General features: G+C 50.9%; 2 protein-coding genes across 3 annotated transcripts in view; one reads left to right on the forward strand and one right to left on the reverse strand.

Annotated features, from left to right (window-relative positions):
- The window catches only part of Actn (alpha actinin), a 90,643-nt gene that overhangs the window by 59,342 nt on the left and 8,304 nt on the right, over positions 1 to 22,997 (reverse strand). The window lies entirely within an intron of this gene.
- On the forward strand, positions 10,098 to 11,378 carry LOC144133655 (uncharacterized). Its single transcript, XM_077666818.1, has 3 exons — positions 10,098 to 10,137; positions 10,417 to 10,619; positions 11,001 to 11,378. Exons 1-3 carry the CDS (start codon positions 10,098 to 10,100, stop codon positions 11,376 to 11,378), a joined length of 621 nt encoding a protein of 206 aa, XP_077522944.1.

Genomic DNA, 22,997 nt, shown 5'->3' on the forward strand with positions numbered 1-22,997 from the left:
CTGGCCTGAAGGCAAGTCGATATTTTAAGCCGCAGACAGCTCACTCTAGACCGCTACTTTTTTCGTTTTTACTTTTTAACGCGCAAGTCAGTCGCTGATCGCGGCAGCCACTGCTGTTAATGCTGTGACGCCAGCGCGCTTCACGAATTGGCACTTCCTTGACAGTTCAGGTAAATCTAGTGCCTAGTTGTTCCCTTACGAACTTCGCATTATAAGGTCCCAATATTGATTTACCCATGCCAGTAATCTATAGTGAGGTGGTAATGACATGGTCGCGTCGCGTACACGTAAAAGGCGAATGACTAACTATCACAATGAAATCCCGTTCATGGAAATGTGCCGGCTCAAACTACTGTGAAAATACTGTAAGGAATAAAGCCTACCGTTTCACAGCCAAACGCCATCGCGGGAAAGTACTAACACTTCAGAAGTCCTTGTAATCGTAGCAGTTGCGAGAATCCTATATATATATAGTCCGTGACACGAAATCAGGAAAATTAAAAGGCACAAAAGTGAGAGATGAACAGACTGTCACGCCACATATTCCAGGCAAATCAGTTACAAACTTTGACCTTTTTAAAACGTGGATCGATATATAATTAGTAGTATAGCTTTGTATCGGGGTGGTGTTATAGTCGCCTAGCTATTATACCATGTTAAAATTTCTTCCTAAACGCCAATTTTATTCTTCGCCAAACTAAACTACCCTCTTGCCCTTCTCTACCAAATCACATGATACTAGATTCTACTTTTTAGAAGTTGAACACGACTGGCTGTTTCTAAACCAAAGTGCATGTTGTATATCTATGTTGCGCTATCATGCACTGACGGCTTGAGGAAAAATAATACATTATATCTGTCTTGCCTGCAAAAACAACAAATGTCATCCGTGACGTCGAATTCTTCTAAATAATAGCAAAGCGCGCCACCAATAGCTCACGCCAGACCTCACAGATGTCGCCTCCGTCTGCTAACGTCCGAAAGTTAGCCGTTGAATAAGGCCGTATTTCGAGCAGCAGTTCCACCACTGGTGTATACGATTAATGAGCCCCGACACTGCTGGTAACGCTTCAGTTCACGTTATTAAGCAGCCGCCTTATCAGCACAACACTTCAACCGGACGGCAAACCCAGCCTGAAGCGATCCAGCGACGGCATCGCAGCCATAAAAGGAGTCGCAGACGACACCGGGGCGCGCTCGGAACACAAACAGAACGTAGTATACGCGCGCTGCAGTTGACACGTCACAGATCGCGGTCGGCCGCGACGACCGCATATCGCTCACGCCTGACGCCTCCCCGGCTGTTTTTAGTCGCGGAATGAAGCGCCCTCTACGCATTTATCCTCGTGTCACGTGACGATAAAACGAAGCACGCGAACGCCATTCCGATGACGCCGCGTAGCAAGCAGACGACGTGTGCGCATTCCTCCGCTGCAGACGATTAATTAACGAAACGCCGCGCATGCGGAGCGCGAAAAGGCAACCTTGGATAAAATTCCTCCTGTGACGTCATTCAACAGTGAAGAGACAAGACAATAAAGCCACAGCCAGGGAAAGATGCGCACTGGGTTATCGGCAGAGCATATGCGCGAACAATAGCGAACGCTAATGACCATCCGCGTCTGAAGTCATGAAGAAGCCTGCCCTGCCGTCTGCACACGATAACGGGTACACCGCCGAGAGTGACTGAGGTCAATTAAAGTCGGCTTATCGCATATGCGCTCCGGTAGTTCAAGGACAAATACCAGAACGCGACGCCAAAAAAAAATGCAAACAGGCAGCCAGATATCTGACCCAGTGGTCAGCAAAGAGCCTTTATCAGGCGGCAATCGAATCAGTACCTAGGTGATAAGTGAGAAGCTTATAACTTGCATGCAACGGGAAAACCAAACCGCAGTCTAAAGTTGCGTATGTTTTGACGGAACAGGCCTTCTTGTAGAATCCTTAGGAGACTGCAGGTACACCTGACTCATTCAAGATCGTTAGCAGCAGACACCTTCAGTGACAAAGTTGCTCGCAGGGTGGGCCGACTACGTCGCCGCAAGCAATACAAAAAAAAAAGTAAGCGGAAGATCTGAACAATGCTTTTTCCTTATTACTGCACAGATACAAATCTCTCGGCTATCGCCCGCCTTTATCATTGCACCCCCCCCCCCCTCTCGCGAATTACAATAGCGTCCACGCAACCCGCGGTCTATAATAGAACCTCAGAGGGGCGGCACTCCGAGCTGGCAGGTCGGGCGCTTTTAGAAACACGATCTGCTTTAAAACGAGACCAGCGCAGACAGCGACCGCGTCGCGCCTTCGCCGAAGACGGCGTCTTCTGTTCGGGTAATTACGTAAGCAGATACTGTAGACACGCGGGCAGAGCAAGCCATGGAGCAGTACTCGGCAGAGAGTTCCAAAAAGGCTCGTCGACTGTTACTCGCGGCAGACGTCGCTGCGAGGAACAAACAGAAGCTTACAAAAAAAAAAGAAGAGGCATAAAGCGAGCAAGGGCGAGATAAATACACCAAGCAAAGCAAACGCCACACCACGGCTGCCACGGCTTCCAGAGCAAACAGGCAGCGCAGACGGCGAAACGAAGACACGCTCCAGCGGCGATAATAATAATAATAATAACAACGGGAGCAGCAGGCCGGGGGAGGGGGTTCCTTTTAGGTCGGCAGAAGGCGCCCGCGAGAAGCAAAACGAGAACAACGTAAAAAACTAACAAAAAACGAGCAAAGCCCACTGAAGGAAGAGAGCGGCAACGCCGGCCCATCGCCACAGAGCTAGCTCGGTGTCATGGCGGCTGCAGAGGACAAATTCCAGAGCCCGTCTGCCACCGCCAGCGCGCTCTTCGTCTGCTGCAGCCCAGCCCACACAGCAGACGACCCAACTCTTCTGCGAGCCCGGCGACAACGCCAGCGATATGGCCGCTCACGAAGCCATTGCCAATGGCTACGAAGAGGCGCAAACACTGGCGAAGAGAGAGCGCACACACAGGGGAACCCCGCTTGCGCGAACACACCAGCACAGCCAACCAAGCGGGCCGGGCCTACACGCCGCGCCTCAGCCGAAGCGAACGCTATGGCGGTACGTGTGTGCTTGCGTATGCGTGTGCAAAGGGAAGGCTATGAATAGAAAGGCGCTTTGTTTGCGAGTGGCCCCGCTCTTCGCCGGCGATATTCACCGCCCAAACGCCGGGAGAGTCAGCACACTGCCGAGAACGAAGCCTTCTTCTATGGCACGCGCTGCTCTATTCGCGTGCCCCATGACGCGTTGGGGGAGGGGAGAAGGAAGGGTGTTTACAAGGCGGGGGGCGCCAGATCGACAGAGGGAGCAGGAGGAGTCAATGTCCCCCGCCGGCACCAGAGACCGATTCCTGACCCCCTCGTTGGCACTGTCGCCGATCCCAGATTTGGAACGATCCTTTTCGTTATTTAACGGTAAAACGGCAAAAACGCCACATGCTCCCAGTCCCCGTTGGCGCTTGACGTTGTAGTTCATGGCACATGGGAGCCGTTCACATGTGTGTAGTCGGATACAACTCAAGAACGAAACGGCGAATGCCCCTCTCAAAGGAGGTTCTCGAGTAAATGGAGCCGGTCGACCAACGTCACGGACGTCGTGATCAACCGCTTGCATCTGCTCGCGGAATGTGTAAGGCGGTTGACCGTGACGTCATTGACAAACGGTCTGGCTGGATGGCGCAAAAATATTACACCGATACAACTACAAACGCCCATCCCTTTTCTCAAATGTTGAATCAGTTGTGGTTGCAAGAAAGATCCACTTATAAAACTATTTAGAAAAAAAAATTAACCACTCCCACCACCCATATTCCGACAGTAACAAAACTACCCAGAAAAAAAAAATAGCTAAGTACGCGCATCACTCATATTCTGATGGTAATCGTCGACTCCCTCGTGTTCACACGCGGTGAGCTTATCGGAGATGCGTTAAGTGAATTCTGTCCAACCGTTCTTACACACAGCGCTGACAAAGGCGTCGCCCATTAGCGAACTTCCCACCCACGTTAGTCAAGCCTTCATTCATTTAGTCTTTATTTTTCTCTTGGACAGGGAAGGAGACAGGACTAAAAGCTCTGAAACAGAGCCAAGCTACTGTTCGTTATAAGCGACGTGACCAGAACACGTATAGTGTGCGTAGCCCCACTTTCACGTCGGCAACTGCTGGTCGGCCGGCGCAACAGCGTTCGCTTGCACTTAGCTTAGAGCTGACGAGAAAATACCAGCCTGGAACGGCGCGATTACACGTCAGTACAAAGAGGAGGGGGGAGGAATATAAAGAAAAGGGAGGTCGTTAAGCCAACAGACACTGCCCCACAAACTACATAAATGATGCCTACCGGTGCGCGCACACACAGTACGGCATATAATGCAAGAGCGCTGTCAATCAAGCTAACATGCCCAACCCAGACCTGCCGTAATGAGGGCTGGCGTCGCCCCGCAGACGAGGAGGGGGAGGGGGTGTAGTGGACAGAGAGAAAAAGGAAAACAAAACACAAAAGACAAAACCGCAACAACGCGACCCCATCTGTTACCGCCTTTTCATGTAGGTGGCGCGAGCTGGCTGCCACTCCTACAGGGTAGGCGCGGGGACCGAGATAGAGCAACAACATTAATCAATCCGCCCCTCCCAGGCGGCCGGGCCCCACAGCGCGAGAGGTGACGCACGGATAAGTTCTTTCCGCGTGGACAGGGCATGCTGACTTCTCATTTCTATAGTCGACTGTGTGGTGGGTAGGTGGCGCCACCTAACCTCCCGAGGAGGGATTGGGGGGGGGGGGGGGGGGGGGGGGGGGAGATGCAGCAGGGCGCAGGCAATATGGATCGATGCTAATACAGGAAGCGAGAGCACAACACCGGACGCACGTGCCAGGCGGACTAATCGGCTAACACGCGTGGGAACTGACCGTCGGCCGTCCAAACCAGACGCGGGAAACTGGGCGGCCAATGTAGGAAGCGGACTCCAGCTGCTTTCAAGCCCGTACAGCAGTCGCCGCGGGACCAGCGCCAGAGAAAACTGCTTTATTTCGATTTTTTTTTGCGCGTCGATATCGAAGCAGACAACAAATATAAAGGCTAAGAAACGAAACACCGGGAAAAACTCCGCACAGCCCATAGGCTCCGCGGACGACTTCCTGTCCGTTCACCCACTATCTATAGGCACGCGGAAAGCGTGGCTAGAAGTTGAACCAAACCGGCAAGGCGGCCCCACAGGCTTGACGCTCACGAAAAGTAAGCCACGTCGCACAGACCGTGCAGTCCGAAGCAACGGAGCCAATCACGCGCAACCTTCAATTATCGCTTTCCAGCAAGCCATTTTTCAGCGACAGCTAACCGAGACAACTTAGCGCAAGACAAATATCCACGGGTCGCGTAAAGAGGCAGACGACTGTGAAATGGATCTATAGCCCACTATAGCCGGTGAAGAGTGCCCAATGGGTGCAAGATTATAGGTATCAAGATTCCTAATTGGCCGAGAACCAGGAGACGCCCTGATTAGTGCAGCCGCTGTTCGACGGAGCGTCGCGGCACAAGCGCAACACCGTCGAGCGGTCGGAGGCGAAAATAAACACCATCGCGACGCGAACACAACGTTGCGTTTTATTTTTGGAGATGGCCCGCGGCTTATTTTTAGCCGCACTACGGTCCGAAGGTGCGGTCTTCTAAAGGTGGAAAAAAAAAACGAAAGACTAAAGGCCGGTCTCTTTTTTTTTTTTCCTTCGGGCGTGATCTTTATCCGCTCCGCTGAACTCCCCATAAAAGGGAACGAGCGAACCAAATAAAGGAAATAATGCCGAAGCGAACGAAGACAATGGCACGACGACGTATGGAATGAAGTGAAAACAATGTGTACACCCAAGTGCAAAGCGCCGCGACCATCAATAAAACGAAGAACAGCGGGACAGCAAATATTTCGACTCCCCTGTCAAGCTCGCACAAATCTAAAAAAAAAAGACATTTTGAGGCTCTGAAATGACGAAGCATTGTCTTCGAGCTGTTTTTCTTTTCCGAGTAAGAAAACGCGGAACAGGAGGTGGGGGGGTCATTAACTGCGGTCATCTGTTTCGACATCCCGTATCAGCGGATGCGAATCCCAACAGGTGTCTCGGGAGAAGGCACAATGAACAACGTGACCCCCCCACCCCCGCAAGAAAAAAAAAGACAAAAATCGAAGCAGCAGACGTTCGCAGCCGTCAAACACGAATCAGCCGAACCGAGTACCGGGAAAACAGGCGGCGATTCGCCATCGCTTCATTTTTTTCTTGCCTGCAACGCGCGATCCTCGACGCCAACTGCCAAGCGTTCCCAAAGAAAGCAAACCACAAGAAAAAAAAAACACATTACCAGGAAGACATCGCGCGCTCACCACATCGACGGCCCATAAAAAGGGTTCACCCCCCCAAGCAAAGCAGTCAGCCAACCGAAAAACGAAACCACCGAAAACAAAAAAAAAACAAAATGAAACGGCAGACTACACGCCGACGCCGGTAGTAGTAGTACAACGCGCACGCAACAGCTGAAAAGCGCGCGGTCACCCGCGATCGACTGCCCGTTCCGCTTGGTTTCGTCGCCTAACGTATTCCTTCAAGCGCGCAAAACAGCAGCCCGCGATGGCGGGTCAAACCTGAATCGCGCCGAAAACGCAAAAAAAGCAAACAAGAAAAAAAAACTGGAGTAGCCACTGAGCAGACGGCGGCACAAGGTCACAAGGCAGCAGCGTTGGTGAGCAGACGAAGCGCGAAAGACCGGGAGGAGGAGAAGAACCAGCCGCGAAGAAAGGGTGGAAAAAGGAAAAATTCAAGAAGGAAGGAAAGCATAGCCGCCGCTGCAGAGGCAGATAGAAAGCCGGGGAAAAAATTGAGAAAAAAAGCGCAAGCCTCGATGCGCGTCGTCTGCCGCCCAACCCGCCGTGCAGACGACGACGAGCGTTTAGTGAACAGGAAACAACGAACGCAGGGACCGGTCGGTGAAACGGCACGCGAGGACCGACTGCTTTGAATGAATTAGCATTCCGTCCGGGTTCTTTGCACCCCCCCCCCCCCCCCCCCGAAACAAGGAAAGAGAAAAAAGAACTGAAGCAGACAACAAAAAGATCCGCTCGCCCTCTGAGGGTTCGACGACGTTCGGTTCCTTTCTTCTGTTTCTTTTTCGCGAACTTCCTTTCAGGCCGTGATAGCGGTGCTTGTGATTCGGTTTTCTGCCCGCGTATTCTCTCCTTTCTTTTTCCGCTTTAGCGCGTTCGCTATACCGTTAGCTGTCCCCCCCCCCCCCCCCGCCCATTCTCCCTCCTCCAGTGCGCCGACTGTAGAGATGACGTCACTTCCACCGTAAAAAGAAAAAGAAGCGCGTTCACCCTCCCTTTTACCCCTCCCTTGCACAACCCCTGTCGCGCAAGTGTTCCTAGCCGCCGCCTATGTGCCTTTGTCGGCGTCGCAAAAAACACATGTGTGCATTCCGATCGTTCCTACCAGCTTTTGTTTGCGCGCTGAACCCTCCTTCCTTTTTGCGGCTTCTGTTTTCTTTTGTTCTTTCGTTTCTTCATCAACGTCTGACGCCTGTCAACCCGGTGATATAAATAAAAAAAACATAAGCGCGAGCAGCTGAGGTCGTACCGGGAATTGAATAGAGTGCAGCGCATTTCAGTCTGAAAAGCACCCGGCGCTTGGCTTTATTTTCCTTCTCTAAATGCGACGACTCCGTGAAAGGCATAACTGGATTGGAGACACGGGCCAAACAGTGAGGAATTTGCCCATTCTTGGTCGCAAGAAACGTTTTATGCCATCATTTTTTTTTTTTTACTGCAGCGTAGGAGGACGCAATTCAGCCCGCAATGAGTGAATAAGCTCGCGTTTCAAAAATTTATATTTTTTTACGGGCAACACTGAGATCGAGGCGGGGGGCCTCACAGTGAGACGGAACACCGCTACGAACACAATGAAAAAGGATTGCAGCCAGTGTGACTACAGTCGGATACAATTCAAGCACGAAGCTGAACATGCTCCTCAAAGGAAACCCTCCAGCCAATGGCGTCGACCGATTCTCAAAACGTCGTGGTTAATCCGCTTGAACGTGCTAGTGTAAGATCCAGGAGGCTGGCAGATGATAGCGATTAAGCACGGCTTAACCAAATTAATCACGCCATCGGTCGACGTCAACGGCTGGAGACCATCCTTCGACGGGCATCTGCTGCTTCGATCTTGAGTTGTACCCGACTGAAGTATAACTTATAATATCCAAGCAAAACAAATAGTATAAAAATAAGGAATTCATTGCGCCCCTAACATTAGACGGCAATGAGCAGGGAAAACATAATTTTAGCCCAGCGCCTTCCTTTGTTTCGTAGTCCTTTTCCGCCCTGCAAACTGCCTCTGGAAAAATTTTCTATCTAAAAATCTAATTTTCTCAGCTACAAATCCACAGAATCGATTTTCTTCTGAAAAAATAGATTGCGGAGGGGGGGGTGTCATCAATGTCCCTCTTACAGTAGTAATTATCCGAAAACAAAGACCAGAAACGTGTGATCACAAAAAAAAAAACAGTAATATCGAACCAGCGGGGCAACGAGTCTCAAGCAGCTGCTCCAGCAACAGCACGCCGACGGTCGCGACATACTGCGCGGCCGTATCGATTTGCCACCCGTGGCGAAGCAGTCGAACGCTGTACTGCAGCCCAGAACAGTCAAAATACGCGGCGCACAATCAAGGCCGACACACTGGCATCGTTGGTCGCAGTTCGGTTCGGCCGGCTGCCGACGGCCTCATCCGGACTGCTCGGCGCACGTGGCCGCGTTCACTACACTTGAAGAAGAAAGATACACCCCCGAACCGAGAGCACGAGAAAGGAAGAAAGAATTCGGACAAATCAAAAGGCCAGACGGAGCGCAGCGAATAGAACGAACACCTCGAGGAGCGCGCATAAAGGGGTATTCACACGGGGGATGGAATCCCTCCCGAACTGACGGCGGCTGCGTACACGTCACGCCTTCGAGAGTGCTCGCGGAGACGCAGTTTCCGGTTTTGGTCCGGCGGCCGCCGCCGACGGGGGAGGGGACCGTTCGCTCGGCCGCTACGTTCAGTCCCCGCGTCCCCGGGAGATTAGGCGGCACTTGGCAGGGCGCGCGTTGGGGTCGCTGTGAGTGGCGCTCCGCTGTCGACGGAGCTGTATTACTTCTTGCCGTGGATTTTGCGCACGTTGGACGAAGAGGAATGCGTGCACTAATAAAAACATTTTTGAAGTCCAATATTTATGAACTGGTTAGAGCAAGATGCGTTTTGTGGCATACGTCGTCTTTGTGTTTGTCTGCATCTTCTCAGAGTTTCTTCTCTTCTATCTTTCACGCATCTCTTTTTTTTCGTCTAATTTTTCCCCCCTCGACTGTCGGCATTTTCCCTCCTCAGGTCAGCACAGCCCCGCTCCTTGAGCATGGTAAACCCAGATGGCGGCTTTTGTTGTAAAAAAAAATAACAATAACTGCCTCGTCGCTGCAAAGCATCTTAGCATTTTAACCCCCCCCCCTCTCCCTAATGAAGGAATGCACAAAATTCGAGACGCATGAAACACGATAGGAACGATGAGGTACACCAGACAGCCCCTTCTTTCCTTTTCAACCCTTTGAGCTGTGCCTTCGCAGACTTATAATCTCCCTTGTCGAATTGCTTGCTGTCGGCACCAGCGTGGGAACGGAATAGTTCCCATTAGTTTGACGTTCGCAGTGCGCATGGTTTCCAAGCTTCTCGTGGGGACTCAGACCAGCTACGCTTCGCAGTTGGCCTTTCTGTGAACGAACTGGACCAGCTGTGCTGAACCTCCGGTCTTTCCTGCAATATTTCGCTGTGTAGTCAGTATTCGTTCGTTTTCAGAAGCGCCTGTCTTGTGTACGTCAACGTTCCTGTCGAGCTTCGTGCGTCGATTTTTGTGCCTTTCTTCAGCGTGCGCCAAAAGCGAAAGATGCATTGGAGCGACGAAGCAATGCTTTTCTTCTTGTCGTTAGTTGAACAGTATCCTTCACTGTGGGATGTCAGCAACAGCGACTACAACAAGACACGCTTGAAAGCCTCCGTCTGGGAGAATATCTGTCGGGAGATGGCAACTCGTTTCCCCCAGTTTGAGCCGTACACTGTTGGTGAGTACAATTGCTTTGTCTTAGTAAATACGGCCGCATCATGTATTTGATGTGTCTAAGTCTTCGTGTTGACCACATATCTTACCGCAGCATGACAACCAGATTTTCTTTAGGGGCAAAGGGAATTTGTTGTGACAACTGCACTTGCTGTCCATTCTCCTTGTCCTCGTGCCTCACAGGCCATGGCGAGAGCAAAAATGTACTATTTTTTGGCGTGTGTGTATGTGTGTGGAGTGTTGCCCATCTAACGAATGTCCTTTTCCCTCTCCTTGTGTACAGACTACGTAAAAACACTGTTCAAGAACAAACGGAGGACGTACAGAGAAGAAAAAAAGAAAATGCTCTATACGAAGAGCGGCCAAGGGGCAGATGATGTGTACATAGGGAAGTGGAAATTCTTTAAAGCAATGATGTTCATAGACAATGGAGCCCCAGCCGAGAGCCGAACGTACACAGAAACGTACGGGATGGCCACAGAAGAGGTGAGAAAGCGGCATACGCACTCCTTCCTTCATCAGAAGCTACACTTGTTCTTCCAGCCGCAATCTGAGAGCTTTGTTCGGCCGCTAGCCCTGCTTTTCTCTCCACGTACTTCTCGCGCGAAAATGAGAGCGTCTTTGCATGCTGCTTCGTACTTTTTGTTCCCGCCTTTTCTGAGCTTCACCGTAGAATATTTTGAAAGCCTCTTTCTTACTGCGCTTCTGTTCGTTGATCACAGCCGCTACCCCATCCCAACCTTCCTCTAGCGTGCAAGAATTCATGACATTTAAATTGTTCAGATACAGAAGAACTGATCTGTTTTACATGCAAACGCTACATTGTTCAAATCACTGTTTGTGTTAACTGCGGTAATTTCTTTGCAGGAATATGGGCAATCTCCAGAGAACAGCCTTGTGGAATCTCAGGACCCGGCGGTCGACGCGTCGGTGTCCAACACAGCGGCGGCAGAAGCACCTGTGCCACAAGCATCCGAGGCACAATCAGCGGTGGCTCTGGCTAACGCAAACCAGGCAGCTCCGAAAAGAAAAAGAATTGCAGACCACCAGCTTGCTCTTCTGCAGCAGCGAACTGACACGCTGTCCAAGATGGCCAAGACCCTTGACAATTCTAGTCCGGACGATTGCAGCGCATTCGCTTCTGTACTAGCTCATTATTTGAGGAAGTTGCCGCTAGCTAAAAGGGCGAAGTGCCAGGCAGCAGTCCTGACTTTAATGACAACTTACTTAGAGGATGAGTCGTAAGTCAAGTGCATAAATGGTGTAAGTTTATTCAACTTCATTGAGAGTACAAGCTAATTCAGAATAAACAAACATTTCAATTTCCATCATGCTGTAGAAGAGTGTCTTCATTGAGTGACATCAATTGGTCATCTCAAGCTGGCCATTTCAACGCTGAATGCCAACCATGTTAACCTGAACACTCCTCCTTAAATTGCTGATGTCAACGCCCGCATGGGTGTTTTGCCAACTCACAGCGCCGTCTCCGTTGAAGTAGTCGCACAGCCGTTCGCGCACAGCTGCAGCGAGAGAACTTGGGCGAGACCGGCACGGTTGCAAGGCGAAAAATGCTTGAGGATTTTCCCCTGTATTTATGCTTTCTGGCCGCTCAAGATGATGTCCTTTAAGGATATTGTGAATCACACAAGCTGCTTCGACCATAATTGTCACCTTCTCCGGCTTGGCATGAACTGTAGTCAGAAGGAATCGAAATCGGTGAGCTAAAATGCCGAAAGCGTTTTCAGACACTCGTCGGGCCCTTGACAACCTAAACAAAATATAAAAAGCGAAATTAAGAATCAATTGCGCTGAAATTCCACATCAATCACGAAACTGCCTATGTTTATTTCTATTATTGTATATCTCCATTATAAATCATCATTGTTATCTAATATTAATTTTTCATGTTATTAACACAAGAGTAGCAGAAAGAGGTGCATTACCGGTAGTTGAAGACCTTTTGTTCAGAAGAGAGCTGAGTTCCACTAAAAGGCTTCATCAGGTTCTGTGACAGGGGAAAAGCGTCGTCGCCCACCAGAACAGGCGGAAGCTGCAGGTTTGTGGAACTCCACATAGATACAAGATCGGGCATATTTGCCTTCTTGCATGCGATGGCTTTCTGCAGTGGTGTTGTCTGCCATATTGCCCCATCTCCTTTTGATCCTGGTGCCCCAACATCAAGATACAAGAACTTGCAGTCGGCATCAACAAGAGCGAACAGTATGATGCTGAAGGTCTTCTTGTAATTAAAATACAATGAGCCCGATTTTGCTGGTTTCACAATTGCGACGTGCTTACCGTCGATAGCACCCACACAATTAGGGAACTGCCAACGATCTCTAAAAGCCTCAGCTAAAAGCGACCAGTCAGCCTCAGATTTGGGTGCTCTCAAAGTCTCTGCCTTAAATTCATCACAGATTGCTTGGCATGTTGTTGATATTACGCTGTTAACAGTGCTGTGGCCCAACCGAAACTGCCGGCTTAGCGAGAACTGACTTTCTCCTGCAAAAAAAAAAGAAAGCAAAGCAACGATGTCACATTTACAGTTTCTTGCTACCCCTGTCAATAGCTCGCTTATCCCAACAAACGAAGCCAAACACTCACCCGATGCTAAAAAACGTAGCGTCACTTCAAGACGTGTTCTCGCGCTGACGGTGGTCCGCATGTTTGTGCTCTGCTTTTCAATCCGGTGTCTGATGCGTTCCAGCATCCACAAGAAAACTTCATGCGGCACACGAAGCAGTTTCTGGTATTCGTCCGGGTCATCTTCACGGAGCGTGTTATACAGACTGTGCTGCACACCAAGGGACTTTTCTTGCATCCATGGCTTCACCCAGCACCGCCGCTTTTTCTTGAAAAGATCGTCGTCATCCTCGGTTTCAAGTAGAGCCGCCAACAACACGTACTTGCGCCTTTTTGCGACGTCCATTTCCTGCTCTGGATCCTCTAGCGCCAGAAAGTTCGACGTGTATTCAGCTCCGGTGCTGGGAACTGTCTGTTTCCCTTTTTCGGTTTCTTTTCCCTCTTATCTCCCTTCAATCTTTATTATTTTCTTTTAGCCTTCGCTGTCTTCAAAGAACAGCAAAACCGGCCGTCCGGCACTTCCTTTAATCCCTCCCACGCCGCCCGGCCGCTTCGCGCGCCTAGATCCCCCGCGGCGGCTCCCCGCTGCCCGTGTGAATACTAAATTTGGGAGCGGGGGAGGGGTTTGGCCGGCCGGTGACGTAGCGCTCCTCGTCTCCCCGTCCCTCCGCGCCGAGGTCCCCCGTGTGAATACCGCTTAAGGAGGCTCAACGGGTCAGACCAACCCTCACGGCCAGCAACAAGCCAAGCCAAGCCCGCGTGGCCACGTCGTCGTACAGCCGGTCCATGGCTCCGAAATGGGACAAGGTGAACAGAGAGAGGGAGAGCGCAAACGGGTATCGAACGCTGTGTGCTGGTGTGTATGCGCCCGTGCTTGAGGCGGGATCTTTATTGTATGCCTTTTCCTGAGCATCCTTTGACACCTGGGACGAGAGAGCCAGCCTCCCTACTCGAGTTGGAGGAGCGGCTCTGGCCACCCGGCGAGAGATGACCCCGCTCTGACCCGGCAACAGACAAGAGGTCAGAGCGGAGCCTCGCCAGTGCGCATACACTGCAGAGGTGCCAAGTCTTCGAGAGGAAAGGCAGACACACTGTAGCAGCGGCCACCTTGTGCTGAACAAGGAGGGAGCCGACTGAAGAACTAACGCCGCGATCTGCAGGGACACACGACGACGAGCCCGAAAGGTCGTTCCTAGGTCAAGCACTCACAAACGGGGTGAGAATTAGTGTTGGAAAAATAAAAGAAGCTGGGAGGCACAGGCTGTTTCAACTAAGACTTTGCACAATTTTTAAAAATAGCCTTTTTGTGTCTGAAGAGCGCTTTTCCCGGCATAGCATTGTCAGCGGTGAAGTATATCAGAACACAGCTAAGACGTGCCAAACTAGCAGGCTGGTTAACTAATATTGGATAGTTAACCTTTTAGCTATTACCGCTATAGGCTCCTTGGTTATAGAGGAGTGAGTAGCCGACCATATGCAATATCCATATCAGTTTTTGTATGCAGATATACATATGGCGTTCGTCCATTACACCTGCACTGCCTATCTATTCGCATACCCAAAGGTTAGCAGCAAATGGATTGAGCACTGTAAACCACAAGAAATACCTATCATAATTACTAATCCGGGGTAGCTGAGAGTAAACACGAGGCAGGCAAAGTAGTCTGTAAAACGCGTTGATCACTTGAAACAGCAGCCTGATTAAAGATGAAAAGAAAAATCCTAAGATCGGAGACGTCAAAACCCTCCAGCAGAGGACGGTACCATCTGCAAGAAGCCAAGAACAGCTAGTACAAAAGCAGCCTGCGACAACGAACTCTCTACCACGAGACGAACAATACATTCCGATGTGGACGAGAAAGTAAAAAAAAAAAAAAAACCAACCTCGGCAGAGGTAATGAACCGCCGCTGCGCGCAGCACGGGATCGGGTCGGAGGAGACTGCTACAGAAAAAAAAAAGAAAGAAAAAGTACGTTCAAGACCAGGCGCACAAGGCTGACATAGACGACAACCCAGAACTTGCGGAAGTGGTCCCAGTTCAGGGCACGCCAAGAAATTCGCCTCCGCATATACTGTCCAACAACCCGAAAGAACAGTGCGCGCATGCCAGCCGTCAAACCGAACGGTTGGTGTGCACGTAGTACAGCGTAGGTGCACTAAAGGGAGCAGTATAAGTTCGCACCGAAGAATGAATCCTGCACTTCTGCAGCGAAGTTGAAAACGTTTCGCGGGTATTACTCGTCCGGATAGACATCGCCGCAGAAAGGTAAAGGAACCCTCCCCAGCGCAGTTCCAGTGCAGCCCCAGTGCACGATACGAAGAGACGCTATAACCCCGGATATAGAAGCGGCGCCTCGAGGCAGCCGCGAGAGCGTATATACCCGCGGCGACAGCTGCACACCCAACCCAAGAGGACAGCCTGAAAAGGGGCCATTAAAAGGAGACAGCCCGCGTTGGGGCAGCAGCAGCCCGTTAATTATGCGCCGCACTGTTGCCAGCCTGGCTCTCTCTATATACTGTATGGGCCTCGAAACACCTCTCCAATCTGTCGGCGTCTCTCTGAGCTGTTCAACTTTTTTCTTTTCTTTTTCATAAGCTTGGCGGGGATATTTCTTCTGGGCGCAATTGTACAATAAAATGAGAGACCCCCCCTCGCGAAATGGCCACAGCCCCGACTCTCGCTCTAGCCCGTGATTCAGAGCGAAGAAATATATCGCCCGCTTGAGAACGTCGGGCGATGAAAACGCCAAAGGCGCCCTGTATGCGCTGAAATCCAACCCTCCTGTCTACCCGAGCGCGAATTTATAGGGGCCTCAAATATGCCAGCGTTCCTCCGGCCACTGAGAAAGTTTCGATTTTTTAGTAGTTGTTGAACTGGGGACAATCACAGCGCACATATCGCTCTTCCTGTCTCTATGCTGTGCACGCGCGTGCACCCACATCGCGAAAAGATGCCACCTGCACTAATGCTGGACGCAGATGCATGCCGGGTGCTTTCAATTACTCGTTCGCTCATTATCTACGGCACTCCACCCTAAACAGGAATACACCAATACGGGAGTAAAAAGAGAGTGAGCCAGAGGACAGCTTATTCCCTTTTGACTCCTTTCTGTTTAAGGGCGTACAGGGACTTTCTCCGGGGTACAGCATGTCGCAAAAAAAAAAAAAAATCCTACAACCTCTCCTACGCGTAGAAAATTGTAGTGGTGTTCAAGCAAACCAGGGTGTGGCCGCTTCGCCAAAACAAAAGAATTCAAAATTATGCCCATAAGGAACAGCCGCTGCGGTCGCTCATCAATCGCGGGAATGCCGGGAAGCGTCAACTTCATGGCCTTTGATTAGGCTATAGTAACTGACCCAAAACGTGCACTGAGCTGCGACACCCCGAAGCAGAACTTCTAGGAGTGCGCCGGTAATTTCCATACAGGGCTAGCTAATACCAAATATCATCTTGCAAATAATTTAATGAAACATTCAAGTAATTTAATCGGTGGATACAGTCCGGAGCAACCCGGCGTGGCTGTTTTGAAATGTGAATCCGCTTTCGGTCGAGCACCAGCCAAGCCTGCAACTACGTCACACCTGCCGGCATCCCGGTGGCGGCTGAAGTATTCTCCCGGAATTCCTTACGACTTCGACGACAATACGATACGATTTTCATTCGTAGTATGATTCGAATGGAATATTTTCCCGAACACTCGGTTCAAGTGCGTCATGCTGACATGACTTCGAGACTATTACGGCCTCCGTGACCGCTGATCAGAACCTACAGAAGATGGTAATGTGGTCAATAGCCTCAGAATCCACACGAAAAAAAAAGGGGGGGGGGGGCTATGACGTCATCCCATGACCACCGACAACGGCTACATACAACCGCATTTCATTTTCTTTTTTACCTTCTATCGCTTACAAAAAGCTCCGTTCTCGAAACAGTAGCCTGTTTGTCAATCGAACGTCGTAATCTATTAATACAGGCTCTTTTCAATTTGTCCTTCAGAGTCAATTAAAAAAAAAACTCGCACATAACCATGGCGCCTCTTTTCCTCGCCTCTGGGTGAATTTTCGGACACATTCCGTTCAAGAACCCCTACAGGCGGTCTGAATTAATCCGGAGCCCTCCACTAAGCCTGAGTCACTATCTACTGTCCCTGTCCCCCAACCTTCCCTAGATGGCGCCACATGATCCAGATAAGAAGTGGCAGACCTGTGTTCAGCCAGCGCTGTCACTTTCCTGCGGGCCTGGGCGAAAGGAAAAATGCGGATTTTTTTTTTCTGTTCTTTCCTTTTTCCCCGCCAGGAGCAATTATTTTACCTGCTTCAGAGATGGCGATACAATCCGGCCAGAGCGCAGAGGTCGACGTCTGCAACGTTATCGTACAACGCGCGACACACACGAGCGCCGGCCTCTGAGGAAAGCCCGCGAAGGCCACTGCACTTGTGTTACAAGCACCACCAGCAAACACACCGGGCACAGCGGAGTGCACATATCAGAGCGTATCAGAGTGCTTCGAAACAGGTAAACGTAAAAAGAGAGAGATTAAAGACGTTTATTCCCTGTAGCGGACAAATTTCTCGGTCGGCGCGCACCCGAGCCGTCCCACCCGTCGGCTGAGATAGGCGTCCAACAGGAAACGAGGGCGCGCGTAAAAAAACCGAGGGCAGAATGGGAACGACAGAGCGGGAGTTGTGTCACCTGAGCGACGGCGCAGGAAAACGATGCCAGGCATTTCCTCCCTCCTCTCTCTCCTTCTGCCCCTCCAAGTTCGTTATTTCTTTCTCCGAGAGAGAGAGAGAGAGAGAAGAGGCTGTTGACACTGCTCCGCAAGTGCGGGCCGTGACGGGCAGAATATATGTGCACGACGAACAGATCGAACTAGAACAAAGAGGGGGGAAGCCTCCGGTAGATCACTGCTCGGGAATGCAGAACGGGCCGATTCTATAGAGAAGCGGGCTTGGACGAGTCAGGCTCGTCATGAGCAGACTGTCGTTTCCATCTTTTGTTTTTTTTTCTCTCACGAATTACTTCTTAGTTTTCCGACAGATGGCAGCACGACTACTATATCACAATTTTTGTGCCAGAAACCATTTTAATAACGAGGAGAAAAAAAGAATGTTAGAAGAATAAGGGACACATCTGCTTCAAGCAGTTACACTGAAGGCGTTTTTACAAGGGGTTTGGCTTTCGCTGTAGGGGACTTAGCGTCGCAAAGCGACTACGAGGGAACCCGTAGTGGAGGGCTTCGGACAACTTCGGCCCCCTGTGCAGTTCTTTAACGAGCACCGACATTGCACAGCACGTGGGCCTCTATCATTTCGCATCCAACGAAATGCGACCGCTGCGTCCGGGATCGAACCCGCGTCTTTCGGGTCAGCAGCCGAGCACCATAACCACTGAGCCACCGGGGCGAGTGCGGCTAAGGGGGGTCGGGATGAAAGTGGACCTGGTAGAGCTGTTGTTAATGTCAGTTTGACGTCGCGGAGGGTATGAAAGGTTCGTAACTCTTTAATAATAATAATAATAATAATAATAATAATAATAATAATAATAATATATACCGCAGCGGTGGCCAAGTGGTTGAGCATCCGCCTCGCATGCGGGAGGTGCGGGGTTCGATCCCCAGTGCCGCCGGGTACCCACCGGTGATACAATGGGTACAAGCTTTCCCCTGGTCTGGTGCTCGGCTTATTTAGGGTGAAATGCTTGGGAAATGGGTCTTTGACCCCACCTTGAGAAAAAGAAAAATACCTTGTGACATGGCGCTCTTTGGCCATAGCTGCCCTTGCGCCATAAAAATCCATCATCATCATCAATAATAATAATAATAATAATAATCGATTACCGCGATTAAGAGTAGAAAAATAAAGACGCAGTCGCTATTCCACGTAGTCGGCCTGCAGATCAAAACGGTTCGATGAAGGGGTTAACAAGTCTACAACTTCGCACAAAGATAAATATGAGTGTGTGTGTGTGGGGTGGGGGGCTTATCTTTTCGCCCCTTTCGAGGAGTCGGCCGCGGCCTGCTCTGCTCTCGTGAAGCCACAGAAAGTACACAATCCGCAACTACGAAAGGCTGAGACACACGCAGAAGACGTGAACGAGCCTATACAGTGACATTTGAACAAGCGGAGGTCGCAATGCGGTCGGCCTCGAGCAAAGCGTTAGGCAACGGCTAAAATCACGGACATCTATAGCCAGGCGAAAGCAAACAAACGATAAGACAGTTTGTTTTTTTCTGTTCGGAAAAAAAAAACGGCAGGCGAAAGGAATGCGGCCAGAGGAACGCGACTTCGAGTCGCCAGGTGGCGACACTGTTCCACCATTCCGACCATTGCAGAAGGATAGCCGGAAACATCGCCCGTAAGCTCCCGATCGCCCCCTTTCCCTTTCGTTATTTTGTTTTCCACCCCTCGGCGAACGAAAGCAAGCAGCATAACGCTGACAGAACGGTTAGGCAGGTAAAAAAGAGAGGGAGAGGGAGGAGGTGCGGAGGTATTGCGCTAGCGACACGCGCGCAGGAAATCCGCAGCGCAGCAGCCAGACGAAAAGGAGCGATCCGGATCGGAAGTGGTGCAGCGCCAACCGTTATGCAACCTGGAATCCCGCTCAGCGTCTGACCCCGCCTATCGTTCTCTCTCTCCAGCTCCGTCAAAAAAAAAAAAAGGAGACATCGATAAATGAAAGAGCAAAAAGAAAGAGAAACAGAAAGAGGAAGGGGCAGAGGAGAGAGAGAGAGAAAGCCAGGCCGCCGCGAAGGCAGCAAGCAGACGACACGCGAAGGCGAAAGTGGACCGCCATGCCTCATCGAGCAGACGACACCGAATGCGGCCGCCCGCCGGGGCAACGGATGCGTACCGGTTCCACCCCCCTCCGACACAGCCGGTAGACCATGACCGGGTAACAGGGAAGGGGGTGGCGATAAATACCGGCGCACGCCGTTGTTTTGGTTTCGCTTTATCGGGGCGCGTATAAACGGAACGATCGGCGGTGTGGTGCCGGGTTTGCACGGGGCCGCTAGGGAAAAAACGAGTTTCCCCCCGATCAAGGAGGGAGGGAAGACAACGGAAACGAGCGCCGCTATTTCGCGTCGCCAAATAGCGGGTCCTCAGAGACGCAGTGCGAGAGTTTCGGATGAGAGACGGATATGCTTGCACGCACCCACTCGTAAGTTTACGCCTTAATTAATGTTAGCGGAAGAATATTAATTTGAACGCCGTCTTCGCTCGCAGTCTGGAATAGATACGCGCAGAAAGCAACAAGTTTAAAACCAGTGCGAGGGCGATGCCTGACCAAGGACAGAGCTCCACGGGCAGCATTCGTGTACTCCCACGTCGTCACATGGGCTCTGCAGCCCTTACAGAAATGGCCTCTAGACAGTCTATATAGACTTCTTATGGACTCTACTGCCTCCATATAACAGTTTGTCCGTTCGTAGTCTACAGATAAGTTTACTAAAAGTGCATGGTCATAAATCTATAGATTGTCCACAGACTGTCTACAGTATTTGTATTGCCTATAGACTGTTCTCTAGGGTGTCTATAAAGAGTCTATAGACTTTGTATACAAAAATATATGGACAGTCTATAGACTGTCAAGAGAAATTTTTTGCATGGGTGCTCGATCGTCGCATATTATCGCCCCGCACTAGAGACAATGCAGAGAAAGAACATTATGCACTATGCAACCCCGCTGCACTATGCGTTCATGCATTCATGGAGCTCCATGACGTGGGCGATCCGGTCAGTGGCGATCTCCTACCCAAGTGGTCGGGAGCTCCGGGCCCCGCGGGGAATTCAAGGTTTTAGTTTAGTTTATGGGGGTTTAACGTCCCAAAGCGACTCAGGCTATGAGAGACGCCGTAGTGAAGGGCTCCGGAAATTTCGACCACCTGGGGTTCTTTAACAACGTGCACTGACATCGTCGCACAGCACACGGGCCTCTAGAATTTCACCTCCATCGAAATTCGACCGCCGCGGCCGGGGTCGAGCCCGCCTCTTCTGGGCCAGCAGCCGAGCGCCGTAACCACTCTGCCACCGCGGCGGCGGGCATTCAAGGAGAATGCGGGTAAAAGTAGCGTGGGCTATTAGGCAAGTACACTCTAAAAAACGAATACGGGCTGCAGCTTACTCCCTTACGAATACAGCCCACTCCATTTTTATTCCTTTCTGATTTAGAGTGTAGGAAAACTATGGCGTGGTGCCCTCCGCCCTCCCTCGCGCCGCTGAGCGATCCGAGCTGCTGAGCTCAGGAGGTCGCGGGATCGAATCCAGCGGCCACATGACACACACAAGTTGCGCGATGTCAGCGCAGGTTAAAAGATCCTCAGGTGGTCGAAATTATTCCGGAGCCCTCCACTATACGGCATCTCTCTCTTTCTTATTTCACTCCCTCTTTCCACCTTTTCCTCACAACGCGGTTGAGGCTTCCACCTGGAAGTGAGACAGCTCCAGCGCCTTTAATTTCCTCGAAACCAATTTCCATGGATCAGTTTGCTCAACTGGTCCACCTGGCTTGCCAGTTAATGCTGTAGTCTTCTGCTAAGCAACTAACCGTTCGAACACGCGCGCATCGAATGCAGTTCTCGCTCCCTCCCGTTGCCGAAGCGACGCAGACATGCTTTCAACGAGCCTAAGCAAGCACAGAGAGACGCCCGTACAGACGACCACATCCCCAAAGCCCTTTGCACTAAGAGACCTCCGCCGTTGCATTCCAACGGCGCAGGGCCGAGAAGAGGGAGGCTCGATCAAGAAGAACAGTGAGGGGGGTTCAGGCGAGGTCGCAGCAGCGGGGGCGAAAAAAAAAAAGAGCAGAAAACGATAGCCTTCATTGAGGCGCCCAATAATTCTTCGTCGGCAACCGGCCGCTGAGTTATCGCCGCCGCGTTGCCGCATCGAACAAGGGATCGTCTATCAAAAGCCTCCGCCTGCATGCGGGCGCTTATGCGATGGAGGACGCGGTACAGCAGACGACAGCGCTCAGGAGCCTCGAGATCGAGCGCGCAGATGAGCCGAATGGCACTGCTCCACGGACAGATTTCTCTTTCTTCACAAGGTTACGAAACGCCAAAAGATGTTCTTCTACGAGGCAAGAAAAGTGGATTCCGGAGAGCTATGCAAGTGTACGGTGCATAGCGCGGCAAAGTGGGTTCCCGCTTCCCATGTGCAGGTGTACTGCCTCGTCTTCAAAAGCGCTGTTACTTCCTTTCCGCCAACATGTTACCAGTCAACCCGTATTATCAATCATCTGGATTCCCTCGTCTGCGCGAATCTGTCGTCGTCTTGCACTGGCGTCTTCTTCGTCTGTTTAGGAGCACTGAAAGTCGTCTGCATCATTTCAGCAAGAGGACAGATGAGTATAGGGTCGATGTACGGCATTGAATGGTCATGGATCTCACTCTGAGAAGGAAAAACTCCGCATATTTTCTGCAAATTAGCCTGCAGTCGACAGTTAGCACAGTGACAGCTGCAACGTTTCTAATGGCACTACGGCCCCCTTTTGTGACGCAGTTACGTGACCCGCTTGTGTGATGCCATTCGTAGTAAAAAACCACCGCGGTAGCACAGTGGTTATGGCGCTCGGCTGCTGACCCGAAAGAGAGGAGTTCGATTCCGGCCGCGGCGGCCGAATTTCGATGGGGGCAAAATGCCAGAGGCCCGCGTACTGTGCGATGTCAGTGCACGTTAAAGAACCCCAAGTGGTCGAGGTTAGCCGGAGCACTCCACTACGGCGTCCCTCATAGCCTGAATCAATTTGGAATGTTAAACCTAGTAAGCCAAACCAAACCATTCGTATTGATATTTTACGAAACTACAGACGGGGTCCATCGGTCAAAACTTCGAACTCTGATTGGTGCAGAACTTGAAAGATGACTTTCGCGCCACCCGCGGTAGTGACACAAACTGCTTACGACTGCTCAAAACACGGTTGGGAGATGATTATGATGAAAACGTTTAACGAGGAAAAAAAAAAAGGAGAAGAAAATAAAACCTTGCATAGCCAACTGCACAGTTCCTAGCCGTCTGCTAACCTCCGAAAACTGCATTAAGGATAGTTGCCGGGCCAGCTGGTACATGATCTCACCGAAAACAGCGCACTTACACGGGGCAAAGAAAGAAGACACGCACAAACACAGCGCTGCGCTCCGAAAACTAGTCGCACGACTTTCCCGAGTTGAGATTCGGAGTTTCGTAACGTAAATTATTAACAAACCCCGGTTTTCACTACACGAAAGTGCACCGTGGTCGATGTTGCACGAAGAGCAACTAAATTAGTGCGTTCACGTA

Source organism: Amblyomma americanum, chromosome 5 (assembly GCF_052857255.1).
Source record: "Amblyomma americanum isolate KBUSLIRL-KWMA chromosome 5, ASM5285725v1, whole genome shotgun sequence".
In the NCBI taxonomy this organism is placed as follows: domain Eukaryota; kingdom Metazoa; phylum Arthropoda; class Arachnida; order Ixodida; family Ixodidae; genus Amblyomma; species Amblyomma americanum.

Bases quoted from the DNA above. Each gene is read 5' to 3' on its own strand.
- LOC144133655 (XM_077666818.1), top strand. From the start codon at position 10,098: ATGGCAACTCGTTTCCCCCAGTTTGAGCCGTACACTGTTG. The intron at 10,138-10,416 runs GTGAGTACAATT...CCTTGTGTACAG, and splicing joins GTTTGAGCCGTACACTGTTG to ACTACGTAAAAACACTGTTC. The intron at 10,620-11,000 runs GTGAGAAAGCGG...ATTTCTTTGCAG, and splicing joins ACGGGATGGCCACAGAAGAG to GAATATGGGCAATCTCCAGA.